Source organism: Borostomias antarcticus (genome assembly GCF_949987555.1).
Source record: "Borostomias antarcticus genome assembly, chromosome: 2".
Lineage (NCBI taxonomy): Eukaryota > Metazoa > Chordata > Actinopteri > Stomiiformes > Stomiidae > Borostomias > Borostomias antarcticus.
In genome coordinates, this window is record NC_140235.1 from 10,243,791 (window position 1) to 10,268,097 (window position 24,307).

The 24,307-nt window shown below is 47.5% G+C and overlaps 1 protein-coding gene across 1 annotated transcript in view; it reads right to left on the reverse strand.

Moving 5' to 3' along the window:
• The window catches only part of LOC311321252 (phosphofurin acidic cluster sorting protein 2), a gene marked incomplete at its 3' end in the record, with an annotated part of 61,309 nt that overhangs the window by 18,993 nt on the left and 18,009 nt on the right, over window positions 1-24,307 (reverse strand). The window contains exons 2-5 of the mRNA XM_084453197.1: window positions 13,858-13,945; window positions 4,695-4,784; window positions 4,413-4,538; window positions 1,711-1,873 (exon numbers count right to left, since the gene is read on the reverse strand). Coding sequence (XP_084309323.1) covers window positions 1,711-1,873; window positions 4,413-4,538; window positions 4,695-4,784; window positions 13,858-13,945 — 467 coding nt within the window. The remainder of the gene's footprint in view (window positions 1-1,710; window positions 1,874-4,412; window positions 4,539-4,694; window positions 4,785-13,857; window positions 13,946-24,307) is intronic.

Below are 24,307 nucleotides of genomic sequence, written 5' to 3' on the forward strand. Positions count from 1 at the left end.
ACGCACACAGAGGCACTCGCTCACTCACTCGACTCACTCACTCATTCACTCACTCACTCACTCACTCACTCACTCACTCACTCACTCACTCACTCACTCACTCACTCACTCACTCACTTACTGAGACTCACTTACTGAGACTCACTCACTCACTCACTCACTCACTCACTCACTCACCTGACTTACTCACTCACTCACTCACTGAGACTCACTCACTCACTCACTCACTCACTCACTTACTGAGACTCACTCACTCACTCACTCACTCACTCACTCACTCACTCACTCACTCACTCACTCACCTGACTTACTCACTCACTCACTCACTGAGACTCACTCACTCACTCACTCACTCACTCACTCACTCACTCACTCACTCACTTACTGAGACTCACTCACTCACTCACTCACTCACTCACTCACTCACTCACTCACTCACTCACTCACTCACTCATACTCACTCATTCCCTCACTCAGACTCACTCACTCACTCACTCTCACTCCTAGTTCCTATTTCCTCTTAGATTTCCACACACACAGAATTAGCATGCTGACCTTCAACATGTCCTCTTTTAGACCTGCGCTTCCAGAGTTGGCGTTTAATCAAGAGCCTAAACTAGGGAAGAGCTCCAAAGAGGCAAAACTGTACACTGAACACCTAGTGCAGAGACCTTTCCAAGTGCATTCCATTCCAGTCATTTAGCTGACACTTTTATCCAAAGCGTCTGCTCGTAAAAACACCAAGACAGAAAATGTGTTGAAACTGTTATGCACAGCTATGGCACATGTACAGCTGATGCGGATGGTTGAAATCCTCCCACTTTTATCTACTCTTGAGATGGAACCAGAGCCGCTTCTCAGCTGGGCTTTGATGGCGGCCCGAGGCCAGAGCCTCTGACTGGGATCTCACACAAACGCTTCGTCAACGGTGTGCATTTCACACTGAGGCGGGTGACAGCAGCTCCGCTCAAAGAAGTCTGATTCTTCACCGTGAGACCATCAGAGGGTGAATAACGGGGGTTCTAATCGGTTCCAGGTTGGCGGGAGTGGGGGGCTAGAGCTCCACCGCGCAGTGGAGAGAGAGAGAGAGCGAGAGAGAGAGAAAGATAAACATCTTCATTTCCCCCTGAGTGACACCAGTCCAATACTTGGTGTATGAGCTCATCTGTTATGATGGAGCTGCCTTCTTAATAACATCCAGGACAGGGAGGGGTGGACTGGGCAGGATGGAGAAGGGGGGGGGGGGGGGGGGGGGGGGGTCAAGACCACCACCCCCACTCTCTTCCAGAATTAGACTGCCGAAAGGCAATAGGGCCCTACATCTGCTCAACTCTCATATAAGCATTACAAGCATAGCAGGAGAGAATGACATATCCTTGGCCGTAGGTTGGGGGATTACTAAATTATATTCTGTCCTTGGTGGAGAAATGGAGACCATGTGAAGGAGAGAGGAGGAGGGGGAGTGGGAGAGAGAGAGAGAGGCCGGGACAGGGTGCACTAGCAAGCTAGGCTAAAATTCTGGAATTACACTCTGGGACCCAAGTTTGGCTCAGTGGTGGTACTGTGCCTCTCTCTCTCTTCTTTCTTTCTCTCTCTCTCCCTCTCTCTCTCTCTCTCTCTCTCTCTCTGACAGGGCAGCTATCCTGGTCCGGCAGTCCTTCTCTTTCTCTGACAGGGCAGCTCGGCCAGTCTGGTCCAGCCTGGTCTCACCTGAGGTCTTGGTCTTGCGGCCGGCCGGCCCGCTGCTGTCCTCGTGGTCGATGGGCTGGCTGGACAGAGAGTATACGCTGATCTCCGCCATGCGCACCGGTGCCTCCTTCACGTTGCTATGGAGACCTAGGATCTGCCCGCCCTCCGTAGGGTGCTGCATCACCTGAGAGCACACACACACACGTATGCGCACGCACGCACATTTTAACACATTTATTTATGTCCACATAGAGAGAAACATACAGGAACCCAAATACTTAAAGTGTAAAAACTATACAATCACAATTAATATACAATCACAAGGTAATGGACCAATTAATACACATTCACAAGGTAATGGACCAATTAATACACATTCACAAGGTAATGGACCTGCAGCATAGATCCTGTTAGGCTCACATCTCATGGACATAAAGAACTCAACTGTGTGTCCAGTCAAGAACATTGAGCGGTTTACGTACAGTACTGTCTCTTCCAGGTGAGAGAGGAGGCTCCAGTACACACAGATAAACACACACCGGCTTCACACAAGCCTCAGAACGGAGTCAGCCGTTTCCATGCCAACCCTTCCAGGCCTTTCCCTGAGGTTGAGATGATATGAAGACTTTCTTCTGAGGTTGAGATGATATGAAGACTTTCTTCTGAGGTTGAGATGATATGAATACTGTCTCCTGAGGTTGAGTGATATGAAGACTTTCTTCTGAGGTTTAGATGATATGAAAACTTTCTTCTGAGGTTGAGATGATATGAAGACTTTCTTCTGAGGTTGAGATGATATGAAGACTTTCTTCTGAGGTTGAGATGATATGAAAACTTTCTTCTGAGGTTGAGATGATATGAAGACTTTCTTCTGAGGTTGAGATGATATGAAAACTTTCTTCTGAGGTTGAGATGATATGAAGACTTTCTTCTGAGGTTGAGATGATATGAAAACTTTCTTCTGGGGTTGAGATGATATGAAAACTTTCTTCTGAGGTTGAGATGATATGAAGACTTTCTTCTGAGGTTGAGATGATATGAAAACTTTCTTCTGAGGTTGAGATGATATGAAGACTTTCTTCTGAGGTTGAGATGATATGAAAACTTTCTTCTGAGGTTGAGATGATATGAAAACTTTCTTCTCTCTCGTCTGTGAGGCTTGAATGAGACGAGGTTCGGATAATAAATTCAACTCGATGGCTGGGTTTGCTTCTTCTGCAGTATCACGCCTCTTTGCTTCTTCTGCAGTATAACGCCTCTTTCCACGTGAGCGAGTCCTCTCTCCTGCGAGGCCGCCGCAATTCCAGTGTCTATCAGTCAACATGGCGGCGCTGGGCCAGGCCTGCAGGACTGCTCTCGCCCCAGTAGTACTGTAGGTCTGAAAGTGGCAGGCGAGGGGGTTCATCCACTACGCAGAATATCTGTTCTCCTCAACACCCTGTCTGGGATTCTGGGTTTGGATAGCAGATAGCTCCTAGTTAACTTGATTCTATGCAGCGATCTCATAAAAATACCAGAGATAACATTCAGAGGGCACTCTATACAGTGAATACTCACATTGCTTTCTAAATTCAGTTCTGAATGACTTCATTTTGTGTGGCGCTATCTTGTTCATTGAATTATTATTAGAACAGAACAGAATAGAATAGAATTACTTTATTCCTCCCAGACATTTGGATAAAATCGTACAAAAATACAGACAAGCATATTCTTTTTGTTTTGAGGCCAACATCTCAGAAGATAAGAAGACTCCAGCTTATAGTGGTTCACATTACATTTCTTGGATCAAGATAGATTTTTTTTTAAAACTTTAGCCAGGGAGCAGCTGTAATATTTTACTGGATAGTCGCTCCACTTTATAGGGAATTATTATTAATTTTGCTCAAACACTGGTACGAGGGTACTTGAGGACTCCACGTTAAACCCGATGACTTCCTGTGACAACATAGCCTGACAGCTCCAAAAGAGAGACCAAGAACTTACTTGACAGCTGATGACAGCAAAATGACCATGTGGGCTTCGATAATGGACAATCAAGATTTATACATAGAAATATGTGGCTTGTTTCCTGCTGCTTGCACCAGAGAGCACAAAACGGGAGGGTAGATGAAACAAATAACCCACTCTCTCACTCAGACGCGCACACACACACACACGCACCCACGTGCACACACAAGCACACACACACACACACAAGCGTGCACGCACACACACGCACCCACACGCACCCACGGACACACACACATGCACACACACACGCGCACACATTCACACGCACACACACACACATTCACGCTTGACAAGTTCTCAAGGTTACAGTCCATTACATATCCACAGCCTGTCTGGAGACTGTCATTTCAGAGCGGAGTGTATAAATCTCACTCCAGATGGACCACAATCTTCCTCTCTCTCCCGGTGATGGGCATGACTCATTGAAAACCCACGCGGGGGACAGGAAGCAGGCGGTAGCATGGCGAACGAGGCGGGCTAATGACAGCCGTGGAACACAGACAGAAAACAGAGCGGCATGACGCCAGGGAAAAGATGGAACGTCTGTCTGTCTGTGTGCTGATTGAAGGAGGGCTGGGTTCATGTCCCGTAATAGAAAACAGTTCATATCCAATATTGCCTAAATGATACCATATACCCCCCAACGCTCCCCAGTACAAGGCCCTACTCCCCCCCCCCCTCCCCCACACACGCCCCCCAGTACCAGGCCCTACCTCTGCCATGTTGATGACGCCCACCGCCAGCGTCTTGTAGCCCAGGATAGTGCGGTTCTTGTAGCGTTTCCTTCTCTGCAGCGTGATCTGAAGCCGGTTGGCGTCCCTCTTGAGAAAATGGGGGTACTGCAATAATAATAATAATAATGATAAATAATAATACGACCAAACTGGACTTCAGCTGAACAGCAACTGTCTTTTAACAACCAACTGTGCTACACATAATTAACCCGCTATCAATAGCTTGTTAATAATGTGTGTGTTTGTGTGTGTGTGTTTAACCTGCAGTGAGAAGGTGAGCTCCAGGGCCGTCTCCATCAGCCCGCTGGGAGGCAGGACATACTCGTTTGATCTCAGAACCCGCTTGGAGCCCTGTGGGAACACACACGCGCACACACACACAGACACACACAGACACACACACACACACACACACAGGAAGAGATTTATGGTACAGGCCTACTGCTACAGTAACACACAATAGCCCACATACCTGCAACGCCCTAGGGGCCAAGTATCTTATCGGGGTCTGTTTGTATTTGGAGTATCTAAAGATAGCAGTTCAGTAGTAGGTATTGAGAGTGGCCTGTCTTAGGTGCACTGAGCTAATGGATTCATTGATTGAATCAATACACGTTTCTTCTTTTTCAGTGGTCCTTAATCCAACCAATCCGCCGTGAGCTCCGCATAAGACGGCCGACCTGATGCGGCGCCACAGAGCTCTGGCTCGCCGCCCAGCTGATCCTGACAGCTTTTGAGCAGGAGGCGCAGTGTACGCCGGAGACCCGCGGATTCCGACATTCCGACAGCCTGACCGGCTCGGGGCGCCGCTCAGTTTCGGCGGCAGAACGGAGAGATGACGCGGGCGAGCGAGCCCACCTCCGGTCCTCGCAGTGACATCACGCCTCTCACCACGAACGGCTGAATCCGAGTGTTGCTGACAGCGGTTTTTGGGTGTGTGATCTTTCGGCGGTAAACTTAATCTCAGCGACCTGAGGTCACGTTTAGCTCAATCGAGTTGCCTAATCTCAGCGACCTGAGTTCACGTTTAGCTCAGTCAGTCAACACTTGACTTGGCCGGCGTGCTCCTTGCCGAGGGTGGGCTGGCCGTAGGGTGGCCTCGGGGCGCAGAGTCGGGAGTCTCAGGGTGGCAGGCAGACGCTTATAAACAGCTGGGACTCTCACACCCCGACCATCTCCTCAGTAGGACCGATCCGGTTGAGACTAGATGGGGAACAGGCCACCCTCTGCCAGCGTGATCTCATCAACACAGCTCTCTCTCTCCCTCTCTCTCTCCCTCTCTCTCTCCATCCTGGAGGTGAGGAGGTGCTATCCTGACTGTTTTCCAGATGTTTCCATTAATCTGTAGCCAGAACACTCTCACCGCTTCAGTTTCCCCGTGTGCTGTGTTCAGCATCAAACACTCGCTGTGCTGACGCAGGACTGAAGACGAGCAACCTGCCGGCAAATTGAACAAGACCAAATATGTCGGAGGATTTCCTTTCAAACGCTCCTTTTTTCTACCCAGTAATATGAACGGCCGCCATGGATACTACACAAATACAGATTCCTGGAAAGTTTCTCATTAACTATTTCACACGAGGACCAATCGCCTAACAGAAGTAAAGATTTGGTGAGCCGCGAAGGGCAGCTGTATCTGACTTAATACCCCAGCCTGTTAACACACAGGCCAGCAGACAGAACCATGTCATCTATACCGGATTAGAGAGGTGTGTGGCGCATGTGGCGAAGGATGGTTACCACCAAGGAACACTGATTAAATGAGAACCTCTAGAACCACGTTCTCTGTGCCATACTGTGCTTGAGAAAGCAGTCGAGAGGTGCAGGCTAGAGGAAACCTCCACGCTAAAAGAGAAACAGTTCATCCTAATAGTGAGAGAGAGAGAGAGAGAGAGAGAGAGGTAGAGAGAGAGAGAGAGAGATAGATAGATAGATAGATAGATAGATACTGTAGACAGACAGAAGGAAGGAAGGAAGAGAGAGAGGCAGAAAGGGAGAGCCAGGTTTTATTGAGGTGATAACTGATGGACACATAATACAACAGGGAGGCACCATCATACCACTCTACTAATGATACCATCATACCACTCTACTAATGATACCATCATATACCATCATACCACTCTACTAATAATACCATCATATACCATCATACCACTCTACTAATGATACCATCATACCACTCTACTAATGATACCATCATATACCATCATACCACTCTTCTAATGATACCATCATACTATTCTACTAATGATACCATCATACCACTCTACTAATGATACCATCATACTACTCTAATGATACCATCATATACCATCATACCACTCTACTAATGATACCATCATACTACTCTAATGATACCATCATACCACTCTACTAATGATACCATCATATACCATCATACCACTCTACTGATACCATCATACCAATCTACTAATGATACCATCATACTACTCTAATGATACCATCATACTACTCTACTAATGATACCATCATATACCATCATACCACTCTACTGATACCATCATACCACTCTACTAATGATACCATCATACCACTCTACTAATGATACCATCATATACCATCATACCACTCTACTAATGATACCATCATATACCATCATACCACTCTACTAATGATACCATCATACTACTCTACTAATGATACCATCATATACCATCATACCACTCTACTGATGATACCATCATATACCATCATACCACTCTACTAATGATACCATCATATACCATCATACCACTCTACTAATGATACCATCATACCACTCTACTAATGATACCATCATACCACTCTACTAATGATACCATCATATACCATCATACCACTCTACTAATGATACCATCATACTACTCTACTAATGATACCATCATATACCATCATACCACTCTACTGATGATACCATCATATACCATCATACCACTCTACTAATGATACCATCATATACCATCATACCACTCTACTAATGATACCATCATATACCATCATACCACTCTACTAATGATACCATCATACTACTCTACTAATGATACCATCATACCACTCTACTAATGAGTGTCTGTTAGGAGGAGGAGGAAGAGGATGAGGAGGAAGAGGAGGAGAGTCATGGCCCCTGGAGCCATCTGGGTGGCATATAACACTTCAATTTACCCAACCAACCCCCTTAGATCAATCAGGAGGCAGCTATAAATAGCAGATTTGGAGCAAACAAAACACTACACTGTGATTATCTGGAACAAAACAAAACAGAAAGGACTTCTAACAAACCTGCATTCTCTCTCAGATGAAAGACAGAGCATGTGGGCGATGAGCCCCTCTGAATTCATTAGAGGATTCAGCTTTGAAGAAAAGCTACTGTAAATTACTACCCCCCCCCCCCCCCCCTCCCTCCCTCCCCACCCCACCTGGGGATTATTAAAGGTCATCTCATCTGATCTTACCTGGATAACGCAGATGCAGATCATTCGATATGTCTGGCTAATGAATCACAAACCCATGTAAAAGTATTGTTTGATTGATATTCAAACACCAAAGACGTCAGATATGTATGACTCTTCAAATTCAGCCAGGCGAATAAATTCAAATGAATTATTGTACACCGATGAAGGCATGTGAGTGACGCACGCACACACACACACACACACGCACACATGCATGCACGCACACAACATTTCAGTCTCTTGCTTTGTATCTGTGGTTGACAGTTGGAACTCTAGGTTCCAGAATCCCTCCAGCATAAATACATTCTTGGAATGATGCAAACACAGCGTCAGCTGCCAGAGAGGAGAAGACAGGCCGGGGGTCTGCGTTCTGCAAGAGAGGAGCAGACAGGCCGGGGGTCTGCGTTCTGCCAGGCAGCGCTGGTGTCCTCAGCTGGGGGGAGGGAGGGGGTGAAAGGAAACGGCAGATATGATCACTTGCGGCACTGCCTGCCATTGTCACGTCTGATTTAGCTGGCGAATGCTTACATTTCACAAGTAGCTCCATAGTTCAGAGACACTGACTAACCTGTATTTAGTCGCCGCAGCAGCGTCTCGCCTTACACCCGTGAAAAGAGCGGGTCAATCTTGGCGTCGCAGAGAGACTCTGTCACCAGCTGGAGCCCGACAAAGACCGGCCGCCTTTGTGTGCTACCCTTTCTAAAAGCGGAGAGGCTGGTACAATGAGCATTAGCGCAGAAAGCCAGGTGCCCTCCGACAGCCTGACAAGCATTATCAATATGGAGCCGTGTCGAGGAGAGAGCTTGTACTGAGCGCCCTGTGACCCCACTCTCTCTCCGCTACAAGCTTCTCCACTCGTTGTCTGGCTGGGGCCCAGTGGGAGAATGTTAGACAACTATTTAGCACTCCATTATAGCTTGTTTCTCTCTCCCTCTCTCCCACTCTCTCCCTCTCACTCGCCCTCCCCCAAATCCTCTCCCTTGTTCTCTCTCTCTTTACCATTCTCTCTCCCTCCCTCTTTCTCTCTCCCTCTCTCTCTCCCTTCCTCCCAGAGAAAGCAAAAAGCTGAGACAGACTGGATAGTACACACAACAGACACCGTCACAACCCTCTAACAGTAGTGTGGGCTCAATTTTATTTCACCAATTGCAAAAAAAAACGAAATTAAAAAAAAAAAATTGACACGTGGTTCTGGGTCAGAGGCCCCATGTACACTCCATTAAACAGATTAAGCCAAGAGCACCAGCATTTCTGCAATGCATCAGGACAGAGTGGGTTAAACAGCTACCACACACACTCACACACACATCAGCACACACAGTTACAACACGCACACACAGTTACACGCACACGCACGCGCACAAACACGCACACACACACACGCACAAACATATCATTGCATCGTATCTGAATGTCTGAGAGCAGTGCCAATGGGGAGTGCTTTGGACACTAGCTGAAAATATGAAATGTGGATTTTACGCTTCCTCGAACAATTGTGCTGGCAGCGCCGTGTGAGTTTAGGGGAGACAGTAGCGTGTAGAGTGCAGATTCATGTAGCAGTCCTGTAGGGCCGAGGCCCTCTGAGGTCTCCAGACATCTGGAGAGCAGTAAGATGCTTGTGTGAGGAAAATGAGGTGGAGCAGGAGGGGGGAGGAGGAGGAGGAGGAAGAGGAGGGAGGAGGAGGAGGGGAGGAGGGGGAGGAGGAGGAAGAGGGAGACACAGTGGGAGCAGGCTGACCATGCAGAGCAGACTTCTGTAGGGTGACAGATAAACAAACAGATCAACAACACACAGACAGACCGAGAGACAGACACGGATAGAAAGGCAGGAAGGCACCCAGGCAAATATACAGACAGACAGACAGACAGACAGACAGACAGACAGACAGACAGACAGACAGACAGACAGACAGACAAGACAGACAGACAGACACACAAGACAGGCAGATACACAGACAGACAGACAGGCAGGTACACAGACAGACACACAAGACAGGCAGATACATAGACAGACAGACAGACAGACAGACTGGGGTGAGCTCCAGAGAGAAGAGCCTGGAATGAGCTCTACAGAGGACCCGTCTCCTGGGGCTCTAAGCCGTCCTCCCATCGTGGCTGGCCCTCAGCCTGACGCTGTGGGTTGGGACAGGGTCCAAAAGGTTATCAGCTCAAGTCCCAGGGGAAGAGTCTAGTCTGGCCTAGTGCTGTGTCCTGATGCAGTTCCACTTAACAACCACAAGCCTCGGACAGAGACAGAGACTGGATGCTGTAAGGCACACAGAAAAATGTGGTAATGAGGTAATGTTGCTTCCATGTTCCACCAACACAGCTCTCCTCCTCCCCATCCTCCTCTCCTCCATAAACCCCCCCCCCCTCTCTCTCTCTCTCTCTCTCTCTTCTCTCTCTCTCTCTCTCTCTGTCTGTCTCTCTCTGTCTCTCTCTCTTCTCTCTCTCTCTCTGTCTGTCTCTCTCTGTCTCTCTCTCTCTCTCTCTCCCCAGTGTCCATGTCCTCGCCCGCCAAACCTGCTGGAAATCGGATTTAATGCTCCAGTTCCAGAGCTTGGGCGAACGAAGCCGACTCGCTCTGCTCAGGGCAGCTCGGGAGGAGGAGGAGGAGGAGGAGGAGGGGCGGGGAGATTTCACGCTCCGGCGAGAAACACGGATCACTCCCCCGCCCGCTGCTTCAGCAGCAGCTCGCACAACCAGGGCCAATTTTTTGGGGAAGGTGGGGGGCTGTGGCTCAGGAGGCAGGGCGGGTCGTCCGATGATCGCAGGGTCGGCGGGTTCGAATCCCGGCTCCTCCTGACGACATGTCGAAGTGTGGGCAAGACACTGAACCCCAAATTGTTCCCAGTGAGCAGGATAGCACCTTGCATGGCAGCTGCCGCTACTGGTGAGTGTGTGTGTGTGTGTGAATGGGTGGTGAATGAGAGGCCTTCATTGTAAAGTGCTTTGGATAAAAGCGCTGTATAAGTGCAGGCCATTTACCTTTTTTTTCTTTAAATAGAGCGACCTAGTATTGCCTAAAAAAAAAATAATCGGGGGAGAAAACAGATTGCGATTAAACCATCAAATAATTAAACAGTGGAAACATGGGAGGCATTAGTCACAGCAGGATGGAGGATCTATTATGGGATGCTTCACAGCCGCGGGAAGAACGAGTGATTACTATTTCCCTGCGTTTCCTCCGAGTCGCAGTGCGGGACGACGTGCCGGGTGGTCCTAGTCCGTTTTTTAAAGTGCATCCCTTTCTCTCGGTCCGCGTTCGTCCTCCAGACTCCACAGGCCCAGCTCTGAATGATTCACACAACCCAGCGCCCCGCCGATATGGAGAAGGACGGGTCGCTGTCAAGCGTGTTGTCCATCACGTCAGTCATGCACAACTACAAACACACAGACCTCCGCCCATGAATGCATTTTGTGGCTCTGTGCGCGCAAACCCTGTCTCTGTGACCTTCCCATGTGGAGATAGTTTGCTCCTGAGTCGAGGTCCAGAAAATGAATGGAGGCGAATAGTTGTCTGTGTTTGGGCAGCTCATGGACCCGCCCTGTGATTCGGATCCGCTCCAAAATTGAATGGGTTCTAAGTTGGTTCATGCTACACCCCCCCAGTTTCATGAAAATCGGTTGGGTAGTTTTTATGCAATCCTGCTAACGGACAGACAAATGAACAAACAAACAAACCAACAGACTCCAGCGAAAACATTAGTTCTCGCGCTGCAACGCTGTCGCTGGAGAGGAGGTTACTAAAGGATAAGTGTAATAGGAGGCCAAACGATGGCGGTCTCTAAAAAGGTCTACAAAACCAAAATCCTTTTTATACGCTTATACAATATACATGTTATAGATTATACATTACACACTGTACTAGTACAGTATTATCGTCCTTGTGTGTTCCTCCTAGTACCTCTGAGTTAGAGACACTCAGGTGTGTGTTTTTGGAAAAAGCTGCCCCCCTCTCGCTGTGAGGTGAGTGTACTTTTTCTGATCTGTGTTCCTGGAAACGAGACAGCAGCAGAAAAACTCTCAGTGACCTTTCCTGGAGAAATAATTTCCCCGTGACCGCCCTAGGGCAGTGTTTGTGTGTGTGTGTGTGTGTGTGTGTGTGTGTGTGAGTGTGTGTTTGGATGAAACTGTGTATTGTTGTGTGTTTTGTGTCCTCTTGTTCCCCTTTCAAACAGCCAACCAATCCCTGTCCTCCTATCCCCGCCGTTTCTCAGGGGAGCGGACCATCACCTTGACAACTCCTCAGATCAGCACAGAGCAGACAGCTGAGCCTGGAGCCTGACTGAAGACCCAGCAGGGTCAACCTGGGCCTAGTCTCGCAAAGCCAGACCTATATCCACACATGGTTTACGCTGTGCCAGCGCTGGAGAAAGGTCTGGCTGGACTCATTACCATTTGGGAATAGGTAAACATAATAAACAATAAACATTCACAATCACAGTCGTCTACGGCAGAGCGGTTGCTAGGTTATTGCAGCGCCGCGTTGGATTGTTTTTGTTTCAAGTCATCTGGATTGGCCGACCACATGAATGGGACGCCACTGATTGGGCAGTGATAAACAAATGTCAAGGCTTATTCCCTAAACGTTCATCCGTTGAGTCAGACTACCCTGGGCCTAGAAGTGCGGGGAGCGCAACAACTGAACAACACACGACATGGAGGGCTCGGTGACTCTGGCTGAGGTTGTACATTCATCGGACTTAAGTCGGGTTCAAATGAGTGTGTCCTCGATAGATGACATGTTAAATCCTTATCAGGGAGCCAACACAACTAGATACTGTACGTGGTGCAGTGACAATAATCTGGTGAAGCTAATCTGGCACTTTAGCACACAGGGGTGGCACGGTGACTCAGCACCACTTCCTGTAAAGCTAGGGAAGGTGGTTCTGCATTACTGAAGGTTTACTGGCAGGCAGTGGCGTACCAAATAGTGTCCGGTTGTCAAAATGGTTGCCAAAATGAGTCTGGGTGATGTAACTGGAATGTCGCTGGTTGCTAAACCAACGTGACGTGCTAGCATTCCTGACATCCTTCAGTTAGCATGTCTGCTTTACCTCAGAATCCTGATATACCGGAGAATAGATCACTAGGCTACTACTAGATGAGATAACCCTTATAGAATTTTATTTTATGCTTATATTGTTTTAGATTGTGTTAGATCTATTTTGAAGGAAATAGCTAGGTGAACAGGAAGTAGTGTAGGCTTGTAGGCAGTGTTGCCAGATTGGGCGATATCCCGCCTAATTGGTCTGGCTTGGGTTGCATTGTGCAGAGAAAAACAGGCTTGGGCGGGTGGACAGAATTTTGTCTGGTTTCCATGGTTTGGGCAGATTTATATTAAAAATAAATATATTCGGAAAAATATATTTGATGGTCATGCAACACAACTGTCCTCGCCACAAAGGTCAAGGAATCACTTGGCTAGACTGTCCATCTTAATGGGGTCCTGTTTTTAGCCTTCTCGCTTCATATGGAGTCTGGCTGTTTGAGGACAACATTTTGTGACCATTTTTTGTAGAATCTCATTCACGCTAGATAACGTTAGCTAGTCTGCTAACAAGGGAGCTGGTCTAACTAGCTAGCTAGGTGGACTCTAACCCTCTCTCTGCTTTTAGTTAAAAAGAGTACATTGTTAAACCAAATTCTGCCTGCAATATTACGACTCTACAACGAGCTACAGCGAATGTGTCAATGTCACGTCACGTTGGCATAACAACGACATTCCCATTACATCACCCAGACACATTTTGGCAACCGGACACTATTTGGCATGACAGCAGCACTTAAAGTATCACTGTCTAACTGTCATCATTTACTTCAACAAGATGCAGACTTTACCAAGCAGTGATAAATATGTCACAACGATATGCGTCATTTCAACAATAAAAGGTAGACAGACGCCAGACTGTGACACATTAGAACAAGCAAGATTGTGTTTTATAACAAAGGATGCCATCACTAACCTGCATTTTAACAGCGATCACCACAGAGTTGAGGTCTTTATCCAGTTCTTTCAGGACAATGAGCTTCTTCAATGTGAGACTGCAGAGCCTGTGCAGATGGTAGAGAGAGAAATAAGGAGAGAGGGAGAGTGTGTGTGTGTGTGAGAGAGGGAGAGAGAAAGAGAGAGAGAGAGATGCAGAGATTAATGTTGTGACTAACTCTCTAAGAACATACCTTCATTACACAATGTATCAGACTGAACCTGACACGCCGAACCTCGGACCAGTTCATATACCTCAGACCAGCACCCCCCCCCCCTCTCTGTGTCTCATATACCTCAGACCAGCACCCCCCTCTCTGTCTCATATACCTCAGACCAGCACCCCCCTCTCTGTCTCATATACCTCAGATCAGCACCCCCCCCCCCGTCTCATATACCTCAGACCAGCACCCCCCTCTCTGTCTCATATACCTCAGATCAGCACCCCCCCCCCCCCCGTCTCATATACCTCAGACCAGCACCCCCCTCTCTGTCTCATATACCTCAGACCAGCACCCCCCTCTGTGTCTCATATACCTCAGACCAGCACCCCCCCGTCTCATATAGCTCAGACCAGCACCCCCCTCTCTGTCTCATATACCTCAGATCAGCACCCCCCCCCCTCTCTGTCTCATATACCTCAGACCAGCACCCCCCCGTCTCATATACCTCAGACCAGCACCCCCTCCCCGTCTCATATACCTCAGACCAGCACCCCCCCCCCCCCCTGTCTCATATACCTCAGACCAGCACCCCCCTCTCTGAGTCTCAGTTCATCTCCACCTGGCTCTTCATTAACCCCGTCTCAGACTTGCACCGAGGTGCCATCACATCTGGTTGCAGGTTCACACAGATGATCAGATGGTAACTTGTCTAAAACGTGTGAAAAGGGAAAGAGTGTGAGAGTGAGAGGGAAAAAAGAGTAAGAAATGATCTTCTTGGTGTGACCTTTGTGTGACAATCATGTGCAGAGGACCAAGTCAAGGCAACCCCCAGAGAACTTCCACACAGGAAGTGAATCAACCCCGTGTGAGTGTGTACCCAGAGTGACTCAGTGTCTCATTCTCTCTGCTGAAGCTCAAAGCACATAACACGGTCCCTCCCTATAGACGGCCAACCCACATTCTGGCAGGCGGGTGGCCTGTCTTCAAAGCCTCCTCCGGGTTCTCTGCTAACGGGCGAGGCACAGGAGATCCAGCGGGCTAAATTAGGACCCTGCCTCTCCACTTCGCCAGGCCCCTGGGTGGAGGTGTCATGCGAGCCCATCAGCCCAGATGCGCTAATGATCCTGGGTGGCGCAGGAGGAGGGGTCCTCAGTAAACCCTGGCTCTCCACGCTGCTGCCTATTAAAGTGGCCAAGAGGACAGAGCTCTAAGCTCTAAGTGATTCACCGCCATCTGTTCAACATTAAATAAAACAAGTACAAGATACCAGCCTCGCCTCTTAGTGAAATCAATTTACTGACTACCACTTATGCGCCATCTTAATGGCAGAAACATTCTTAGTAGGGGCTGCGGAGGGGCCATCTGGGAACAGAGAGCTATGGTGAGGGAATGGATGGAGGTGGGGCTAATGGACTTGTTCTGAAACGCCGCTGTAGCAGTGTTTCCCCTAGGATTTTTTTCAGGGGCGGTGGAAGGCCCCCCCCCAAAAAATAAACTACTAGTGTTGTCACGGGGCAGGGATGTCACAGATAGTCATACTGTAGATGCCGCCATAGATGTAAGACGTTTGTTAGCATAGATATCTATGTTTGTTAGTATCGGTGCATTTCTATACACTGAGCTGAAATGAAATGAGTGCTTAGGTAAATACATATTGACAATATGTATTTATATCACATAAAAACATTTACATTTCTTGCAGAAAATCCGTGTGAATGGTGAACAGAGAAATCGCAAAAGCATTGCTGAAAATGCATAGCCTAAATGGGAAAAATGGGAAACTTGAATGCAACACCATTTATTACTGTAGTCCACAACACATAACCTCGCTAATGTTAGCCTAGTTGCTAACATCAGAAGACATAGACTAAATTGTGGTTACATTACTTGCTACAGCAACAGAACATATTTTCATTTATTGTGATGACATCCTGGTATTTGTAGAACATCCATCACAATCTGTGCCTTGTCTTCTATCACTAATTGATGGATTTGGGATGATATCCGGTCTGAGGATTAATTGGTCCAAATCTGCTTTATTGCCTCTGAACGATGCAGCGAGAGCAGTGCCTATGCCTCCAATCGTCCCTGTAGTCCAGCATTTTAGAAACTTGGGCATCGAGATATTTCCCTCCCTGAACAATATATTCAAATACAATTACACTCTTGCCCTAGATAAAGTTACATTGGATTTAGATAGGTGGATAAGTATGCCGAACTCACTACAGGGCCGCATTTCAGCTGTTAAAATGAATATTCTACTTAGGATACATTTTGTCAGTTCCATGATTCCATTGTCGCCACCAACCGGTTACTGGGGCAAACTCCACCGAGCGGTCACAACATTTATTTGGAATGGGAAACGCCCCCGTATAAAGCTCAAAACAACACAGCGTAGCAAACTGGATGGCGGTTTAGGGGTCCCCAATTTTAAATGGTACAACTGGGCATTCACTCTCAGACCTGTGCTTGCGTGGCTTGACCCCAGCGCTGGAATTTCGTGGCGCGCATTAGAAGTTAGTAGAAGTTACAAGAATAGTTTCTCCATGCACTCTGCAAGACGTCCTCTTTTCAAATATTCCAACCAAACAATGCAAAACAAGCTTTGACTCGGTAATTACTCAACTTATCTCAACATGGTGCTCAGCTGAAAAGCTCTGCAAAGTGGACTGCAAATGGCACCTTCACTCTCCAATTTTTCATAATAAGGGACTCCAAATTTGAGATAAACCCATTTCATTTCCTCATTGGGCCAATAGAGGCGTGCATCAAGAATAGCTTTAATGTCCCTGGTACATCACTTTTATTTTATTTTCAGCTGAGGGAAGCTCTTAAAGTATATAGGGTACCATGGGGTTACTCTTTAACACTACACCCCCTCCACGAACTGATTGTCACTAAGAAAGATTCAGATGGTATGGTGGCAACACTTTAGAAATTTTTTGTTACATCTGCACATGAAACACTACCTCTGGACAGATTGTGGAGGGGGGACGTCCCAGATTTACCACAAGATTTTGATTGGGACAGGGTGTGGTTTAATATCAAATTCTCATCGAGTAACCTTGACAATCAACAAATCCATTATAATTTCATACATCGACCCAGGAAGCTTCATTCTATGAAAGCATTGAGTGACCCATCATGTGACGTCTGCCCTCTGAGAGCTACTGGTACATTTATTCATATGATCTGGGAATGCCCTCCCGTTGCCCAGTTTTGGAAGGAAATTGTCACTGTATTATCAGACCTAGTCTCAGAAAGTATCCCTTTGTCCATTCCTGTGCTGATTCTTAATGACTTCTCATCACTGAACATCCCACTTTATCTAAAGCGTGCGGCTCTAGTAGGCCTCACAGCAGCCAAGAAAATGATTGCGGTGTGCTGGAAACCACCACATCTGCTGAACAAAAAGCATTGGATTATGACTTTCATGGATGTTATTAATATGGAGATTTCCACAGCAAGGATTAACGGGGCCAAGGAAGAAAAAATCAACAATTGGCTTTCAGTGGCCGGAGCCTTGAGAGACCTTGTGTGTCCAACTTCTGCATAACTGAATGTTATTTATATGTATGTGCATCATTCCCTCTACTTTGTATTTTTATATATCTTTATTATTTTTCATCATGTTTTTCATGTATGTGTAGGCTGTTCCTGCCATTATATTTTACTTGATGGTGATCATGTAGCCTGGGGGTCCCGGGGTGGGTTTATGGGGGAGGGGAGTTGGGTATAGAAAAGGTTGGCGACTGTATGATTTAGGAATGATATTGAATGATATTGTTTAATCTGCCAACAAAATAAAATAAAATAAAATAATCAAAAAGAAAGAAAATATTTTCATTTCATTGTCTCTCACTCCCAGTCAGAACCGCGATGCTAATTTTCACTATGTTAAACTCCATTGATTTATGCTATTTTGCCCTCCAAGCCAATGGTAGGGAAAACACTGTCTAGCCTCCCATGAAAAACAACCAGCTGGTCCCGTCTGACCGGGTCAGACGGTCACTGCATGGAGCCGTCCGTAGGAATTACAGGTGGCCTAGACTCCCACAGAGACAGACAGAAAAACACACAAACACACAGGTCCACACAGGTGCCCGACAGGACAGCAGCAGTCCCTCGCCTCTGCTGACCTTCAGAATCCCTTCTAGGAACCTCATCGTGACCCGACGAGACCCTGCATCTACGGTGACGCACTCCCAAAGATGTCAACGACAGCCTCGCTCAACAAGTCGCCTTTCTTCCCCCGACCCAGTTTCCCAGAAGCCCCGTTGGGTCAAATCATAATCAGACCGAGCCTTGGCCCATGGAGAAGAGTGAGGGGCCCCTTGGTGATGAAGCAAACAAACAGCTCCAGCCCTCTCTCTCTCTGACTGGAGTCTGGGCACTCAGAGACACTCACTCACTTCAGGATATCCAGCAGGGCTGCTGTGAGGCAGGAACCAAGAATCACACAGTTGGCAAATGAAACAAAAGCTGGACAAAAACCAACTCTTTGGAAGGAATCTAGTGTTGTGTGTGTGTGTGTGTGTTGTGAAATGATCCCACTATGGACAGAATGTAATGTGTGAACCTGGACTAGGCCCCTAGTGCTTCATGGCCTCCTGTCGACGTGCCTCGCACCCAATCCCTCCCTCAGCATCCAGACCGGCTGCGTTCCGTCACGTTCCTCAGGAGAACCTCGGTGAATTCAATTTAATTCATTTCAAGTTTATTTATCCATTTCAACAATAGTTGATAGGAATGTTTTTTGGTATGTGTTCACATATATAATATAGCCTACAGACAACTATATACCACAAACAGACATCAATACATAACAAAAAACAACACATAATGCAGTTCAATTTTCAAGTATAATCAGTCCATAAAGTGCTTGGCGCAGGAGGCACAAGCCAGAGTGCAGACAGTGAATAGTGCAAAAAGCAATGACAGTCCCTAGTGCAGGGGGACATTCTGTATTGCATACTGATGATTCTGGTGTCAGTGTGAGGCTATGGTAGGCAGTGTGAGGCTATGGTAGGCAGTGTGAGGCTATGGTGGGCAGTGTGAGGCTATGGTAGGCAGTGTGAGGCTATGGTGGGCAGTGTGAGGCTATGGTGGGCAGTGTGAGGCTATGGTGGGCAGTGTGATGCTATGGTGGGCAGTGTGAGGCTATGGTGGGCAGTGTGAGGCTATGGTGGGCAGTGTGAGGCTATGGTGGGCAGTGGGAGGCTATGGTGGGCAGTGTGAGGCTATGGTAGGCAGACTGCAGCCCATGATCTTAGGGGCTCTGCGCACTACTCTCTCTAGCTGTTGTTTGTCCTGGCAGGTCGTGTTACCATAGGATAGAGAAAGTAAGCATGGTGGCCCGATAGAAGTGAGTCATGCCTTCCTGACTGGCCCTACATTTTCTCAGCTGACGGAGGAAGTAGAGTCTCTGATGGGCTTTGCTTATAATCAGACTGGTGTTCAGGTCCCATGAGAGGGACTGGTGTTCAGGCCCCATGAGAGGGACTGGTGAATGGTGACACCTAGGAACCAGAAGGAGACCCTCTCTACAACCTGCCCATTGATGGAGAGTGGAGGTGTAGGGCTGCCTTCTTCCTGAAGTCCACTATGAGCTCCTTGGTCTTAGCCGTATTGAGGACCAGGTTGTTGTTCTCACACCACCTCACCAGCTGCAATAGAAACCACAGATCGCTCTGTCCTCTCCCACAGGGACTGCTGTCGGCCGGCGAGCTGCTTGTTATTCGGCAACACACCGACGAACGCACACAACTATCAGAGACGTTTGATTGGTCCATTAAATGTTTAAGCCTGCAGGAGGACGACTGTGTCGCCGTCTGCTCCGCCGCGTGGCTTATTACTTCTGAGTCAACAAACCAGCTAGCTGGCGAACACTGGGGACAGGCACGTGACTCATGTATGGAGATGCGCATCGTATTGTGTGGTCCTCGCCAATACCCTATTCTACACCTCCCTCTCTCTCTGTTTCTTGATGATTTACCTGTAATTAACAGTGCTGCAGGCACAGTGGGGGTCACCTAGAGAACAGGGAGGTGCCACCACCACTGCTCCGTCACTGTGCCAGGCTGTAAGTCACACTCACGGCCATCTGTCTGTCCCTCTGCTAGCCTCTCCTTTGCCAGTTCAACTGCTATTTGGGGTGGGGTGGGGAGGGGGGTCACACAGCAACAGACCAGGTGTCACCTACATCTGGTAATCATAGCTTCATGAAATGCATCTTATGCTCAGTCTCTGGGTTAGAATGTCATTAGGTATAGTTACTTGCAGTAACTTGATGCCAGACTGCAAAATTCAATCTGAACCAAGTGTCCCAAATTGACTTGGAAATGTGTGCGCACACATGACACACACACGCACACACGAACATAAATACACACACAGGGACTGAGGATCAGAGAAAGTTTGACTAGCTAGAAGATGCAAATCATTGTTTTTGGCGTGTCATGTAGTTCTCACTGGAGCCTGGGGGACTACTGTGAGCATCCCTCCGACAAACGGGGGGAAAACAAAACATGAAACCAGCTGACATAAATCTCTACAGCCCTCTCTAATTTGATACTTCTGTGAAAAGCTCATTTGAAAGTAAATGAGTAATAATATGCTTTAAATCTGTTTCCTTGTTGATAAGAGCCCTAGTGAGTGTGTGTGTGCGTGCGTGTGTGTGTGCGTGTGTGGGGGGGGGGTATCCCTCTGTCTCCATGTTTGCTCTTCCTGACTGAGCTCACACACCCAGCCCAGCCTGTCCACCAAGGTCTGCTGGTTGGGTCATAATCGTTATAGCCTGGGCATATTGATCCTGAAGGTTGTTGACATTTTGAGTCAATCTGTCTTTGGCACTCGTTTTTTCTCGCTTTCACTTCGCTCTCTCTTTCTTTCCCGCATGAATGAAACACATTAATAAAGGATGGTAAGGCAGGCCAGGGTTTACACACAGTACTGTATTTCCAGTTCTATGAAAATCAATGTGTGGGTGTTAAATAAAGAAGACAAATATAGGCTAAACCGTATAGGATATTTAGCAAACTAGATAATAGCCTAAGCAGATAGCCTAGGTTTCCTGTATTGAACACTCCAAGCCACAGATACTATAAGCTGTTTTGTTACACAGCAATTTCTCACTTCGAAGTTCAAAATCAACATACAGTGTATCGTATGTACAACAACGTGTACCAACAAGAACAAAAACGGTTCAACATAAACAAAAGAACAGGACAAAACAAAAGAACAGGACTGATTCAGTTGTAGGCCTACTGTTATCGATGGATGGAACTACTGTTGGTCTTGTCTCGGACTCTTCCGGACCCTAAAGCTAATGCATTTAGATCACGACCCCAAGCACAGCGTACATGCACGCTGACTTTGACACAAGTGTGAGGTTGGTGCAAAACTCTACAGCCGGCTTTGAACGACAGGATGGTCCTGTCCAGTCCTCTGTGGTTCCTCATCCCTCTAACGTGACCGAGTCAGACCCAGAGCTGCAGCACATAGTCAGCTGACCAGCCTTGATTAAAATCGCCGTAGTCCCCCATAATGGGGTTGTGCTCATCAGTAGCTACTGCTTAACACTGATCACTTATAGCTACACTGATTTACTATGGGCTAATCTCAGGGGTACAGGCCTACAGGTTCATAAAGAACACAGACACAAGGAAAAGCCTGAGTCAAGATCAACATCGAAGTAGTCGAGCTTTAACTCATTCCATTCTAGTGGTGGGTCTGTACAGCTGAGGCATGGACCACTCATAGTATTCATATATAGCCTAGGGCTTTTAGTCCGAGCACTTTCCACAATGGCCTCTCATTCACCCATTCACACACACATTCACACACCAATGGCGGCAAGCTGCCATGCAAGGTGCTATCCTGCTCATGTGGAGACAGGAGGAGGCGGAGACGCTACATCCCAATAACACTATTTACTTGTCCCATACCATGTTTCTTAAATTCAATTCATGTAGTTCTCCATCTAGGCCATTTTTCTCCGTTGGACAGGAGCAGAAAGAGAGGTTTATCATCATCATCAGCCTTACGCTCCTGCTTCAAGAACCCACAGGGAAGGAGAGAGAGAGAGAGAGATTTGCTGGTCTGAACAAAACTCACATTCTGACCCTAGCTCCTTCTTAGTCACTATTTCAGACTCTCTCTCCCTCTCTGTCTCTCTCCCTCCCTCTCTCCATCCCCCCTCTCTCTCTCTCTCTCCCTCCACCCCCCCCCCCACCCATCTCTCTCTCCCTCTCTCAACACACTGTGATAGTGAGGATGAGTCACAGAGCAGCATAATCCATATGAGCGTCTCAGTCCTTTGAGGGACCTGAGATCCGCCATTGGGACTAAAATGAACAGGCGCGTAGAAGGGCTTCAGACACGGGAGACACACAGATCAACTTCACAGGCCGTCTATCCTTGAACAAAACCCTACAGGAAAACAACTAGAGGTCATCCCATGTGGATTTTTCAAGGTCGGTACCGATTCCGACATTTTGGAGAACAGGAAGGCTGATATGAACCTTTTTTTCCTCCCTCTCTCTCAAAGATTCCATAGTTAATGTTGTGAAGTCCGTAGTCTAGAATTTAAGAGTTAAAAAATAAATACATATATAAAAGGATCTGCCATATTGCCGATCCCAATCTGTCCTGATATGGAACAAAATGCAAATATCAGCCCAATATAGCCCAATTGATATATCAGACATACAACCTCTAGAAACAATTAAAGTATATAGAGCTATTCTAAAGTGCTGTTTCACCGCCAGCAGCGTCCATGTCCAGTGGGTTTACAGCTCCCCGATGGGCCTTCGCTTAACTCGCCTCAATCAATATCCTGTACTTGACGTGACTGACACCCAACATGCCGGCAGGGGGCGGGGGGCTGTGGAAGTCACTGCATTATGAATGAGGAGCTGACGCTCCTGAATCATTCAGAGATTGATTTATACTGCGCAAACAGAAGCCGTTAATCAGGCAGCACTCAAACAACCTTAGACAAACATGTGGTTGCAGATAAGCAGTGACCTGTGATTGCAGATTCAACGGTGTTAGTTTAAAGTAGCACTTCCATTTTCTCTCAATAGACCAGGCACAATGACCTTGGATAGCTCAGTTAGTACTATAAATAGTAGCCTATTTCAATCAGCATTAGTCAAATACAATTCACTTATCTCTAATATTTACAAAGCTCAGCCTGCTTCCCCAACCCCATTTCCAGTCAGTTTATCTGAAAAGTGTGACCCCCAAATGTGTGCTTTTAAAGCAACAATGAGGAAAGACGACCGCATTTCCCATAAGCACCACCGCTTCCTGTCGTAAAGATCTCTTCCCTAGCATGAGCTACCAGCATTCATTTTGGAAGCCAGCAAAAGAAAGTCGCTACTTGTCAGGCTGACTAGAGACGAGGTAAATCAATCGTTTCGTCCTTTCTGGATAGATATCTATAGAATAGAAACAGTCAATCTTCTCGCAGATGGCCGCATTTGCTAATGTAGGTAATGTAGAGGCGTCAGTATTCAAATGAGACTGCTTTATAACCAGTCAAAAAACTCCTGGTAGTTGCTTTAAGGAAGGTGGAGGGTGACCTTCCCCCAGAGCGAGGGCAGCTTCCCGGTCCAACACCTCTTGCCACTGATGTACAAACCTGTCCGTGGCCCCAGCACGGCGGGCGTCATGACTCAGACGCCTCTGTCTGGAGCAGTGTGTCTCACACCGCAGAGAAGGACACGGAACCATCTGGAAGCAGGGATCAGGATTAGAAGGTGGCAGTCAGGGATCAGGAGTAGAAGGTGGCAGTCAGGGATCAGGATTAGAAGGTGGCAGTCAGGGATCAGGAAGGATTAGAAGGTGGCGGTCAGGGATCAGGATTAGAAGGTGGCGGTCATGGATCAGGATTAGAAGGTGGTGGTCAGGGATCAGGATTAGAAGGTGTCAGTCAGGGATCAGGATTAGAAGGTGGCGGTCAGGGATCAGGATTAGAAGGTGGCAGTCAGGGATCAGGATTAGAAGGTGGCAGTCAGGGATCAGGATTAGAAGGTGGCAGTCAGGGATCAGGATTAGAAGGTGGCGGTCAGGGATCAGGATTAGAAGGTGGCAGTCAGTGATCAGGATTCGAAGGTGGCGGTCAGGGATCAGGATTAGAAAGTGGCGGTCAGGGATCAGGATTAGAAGGTGGCGGTCAGGGATCAGGATTAGAAGGTGGCGGTCAGGGATCAGGATTAGAAAGTGGCGGTCAGGGATCAGGATTAGAAGGTGGCGGTCAGG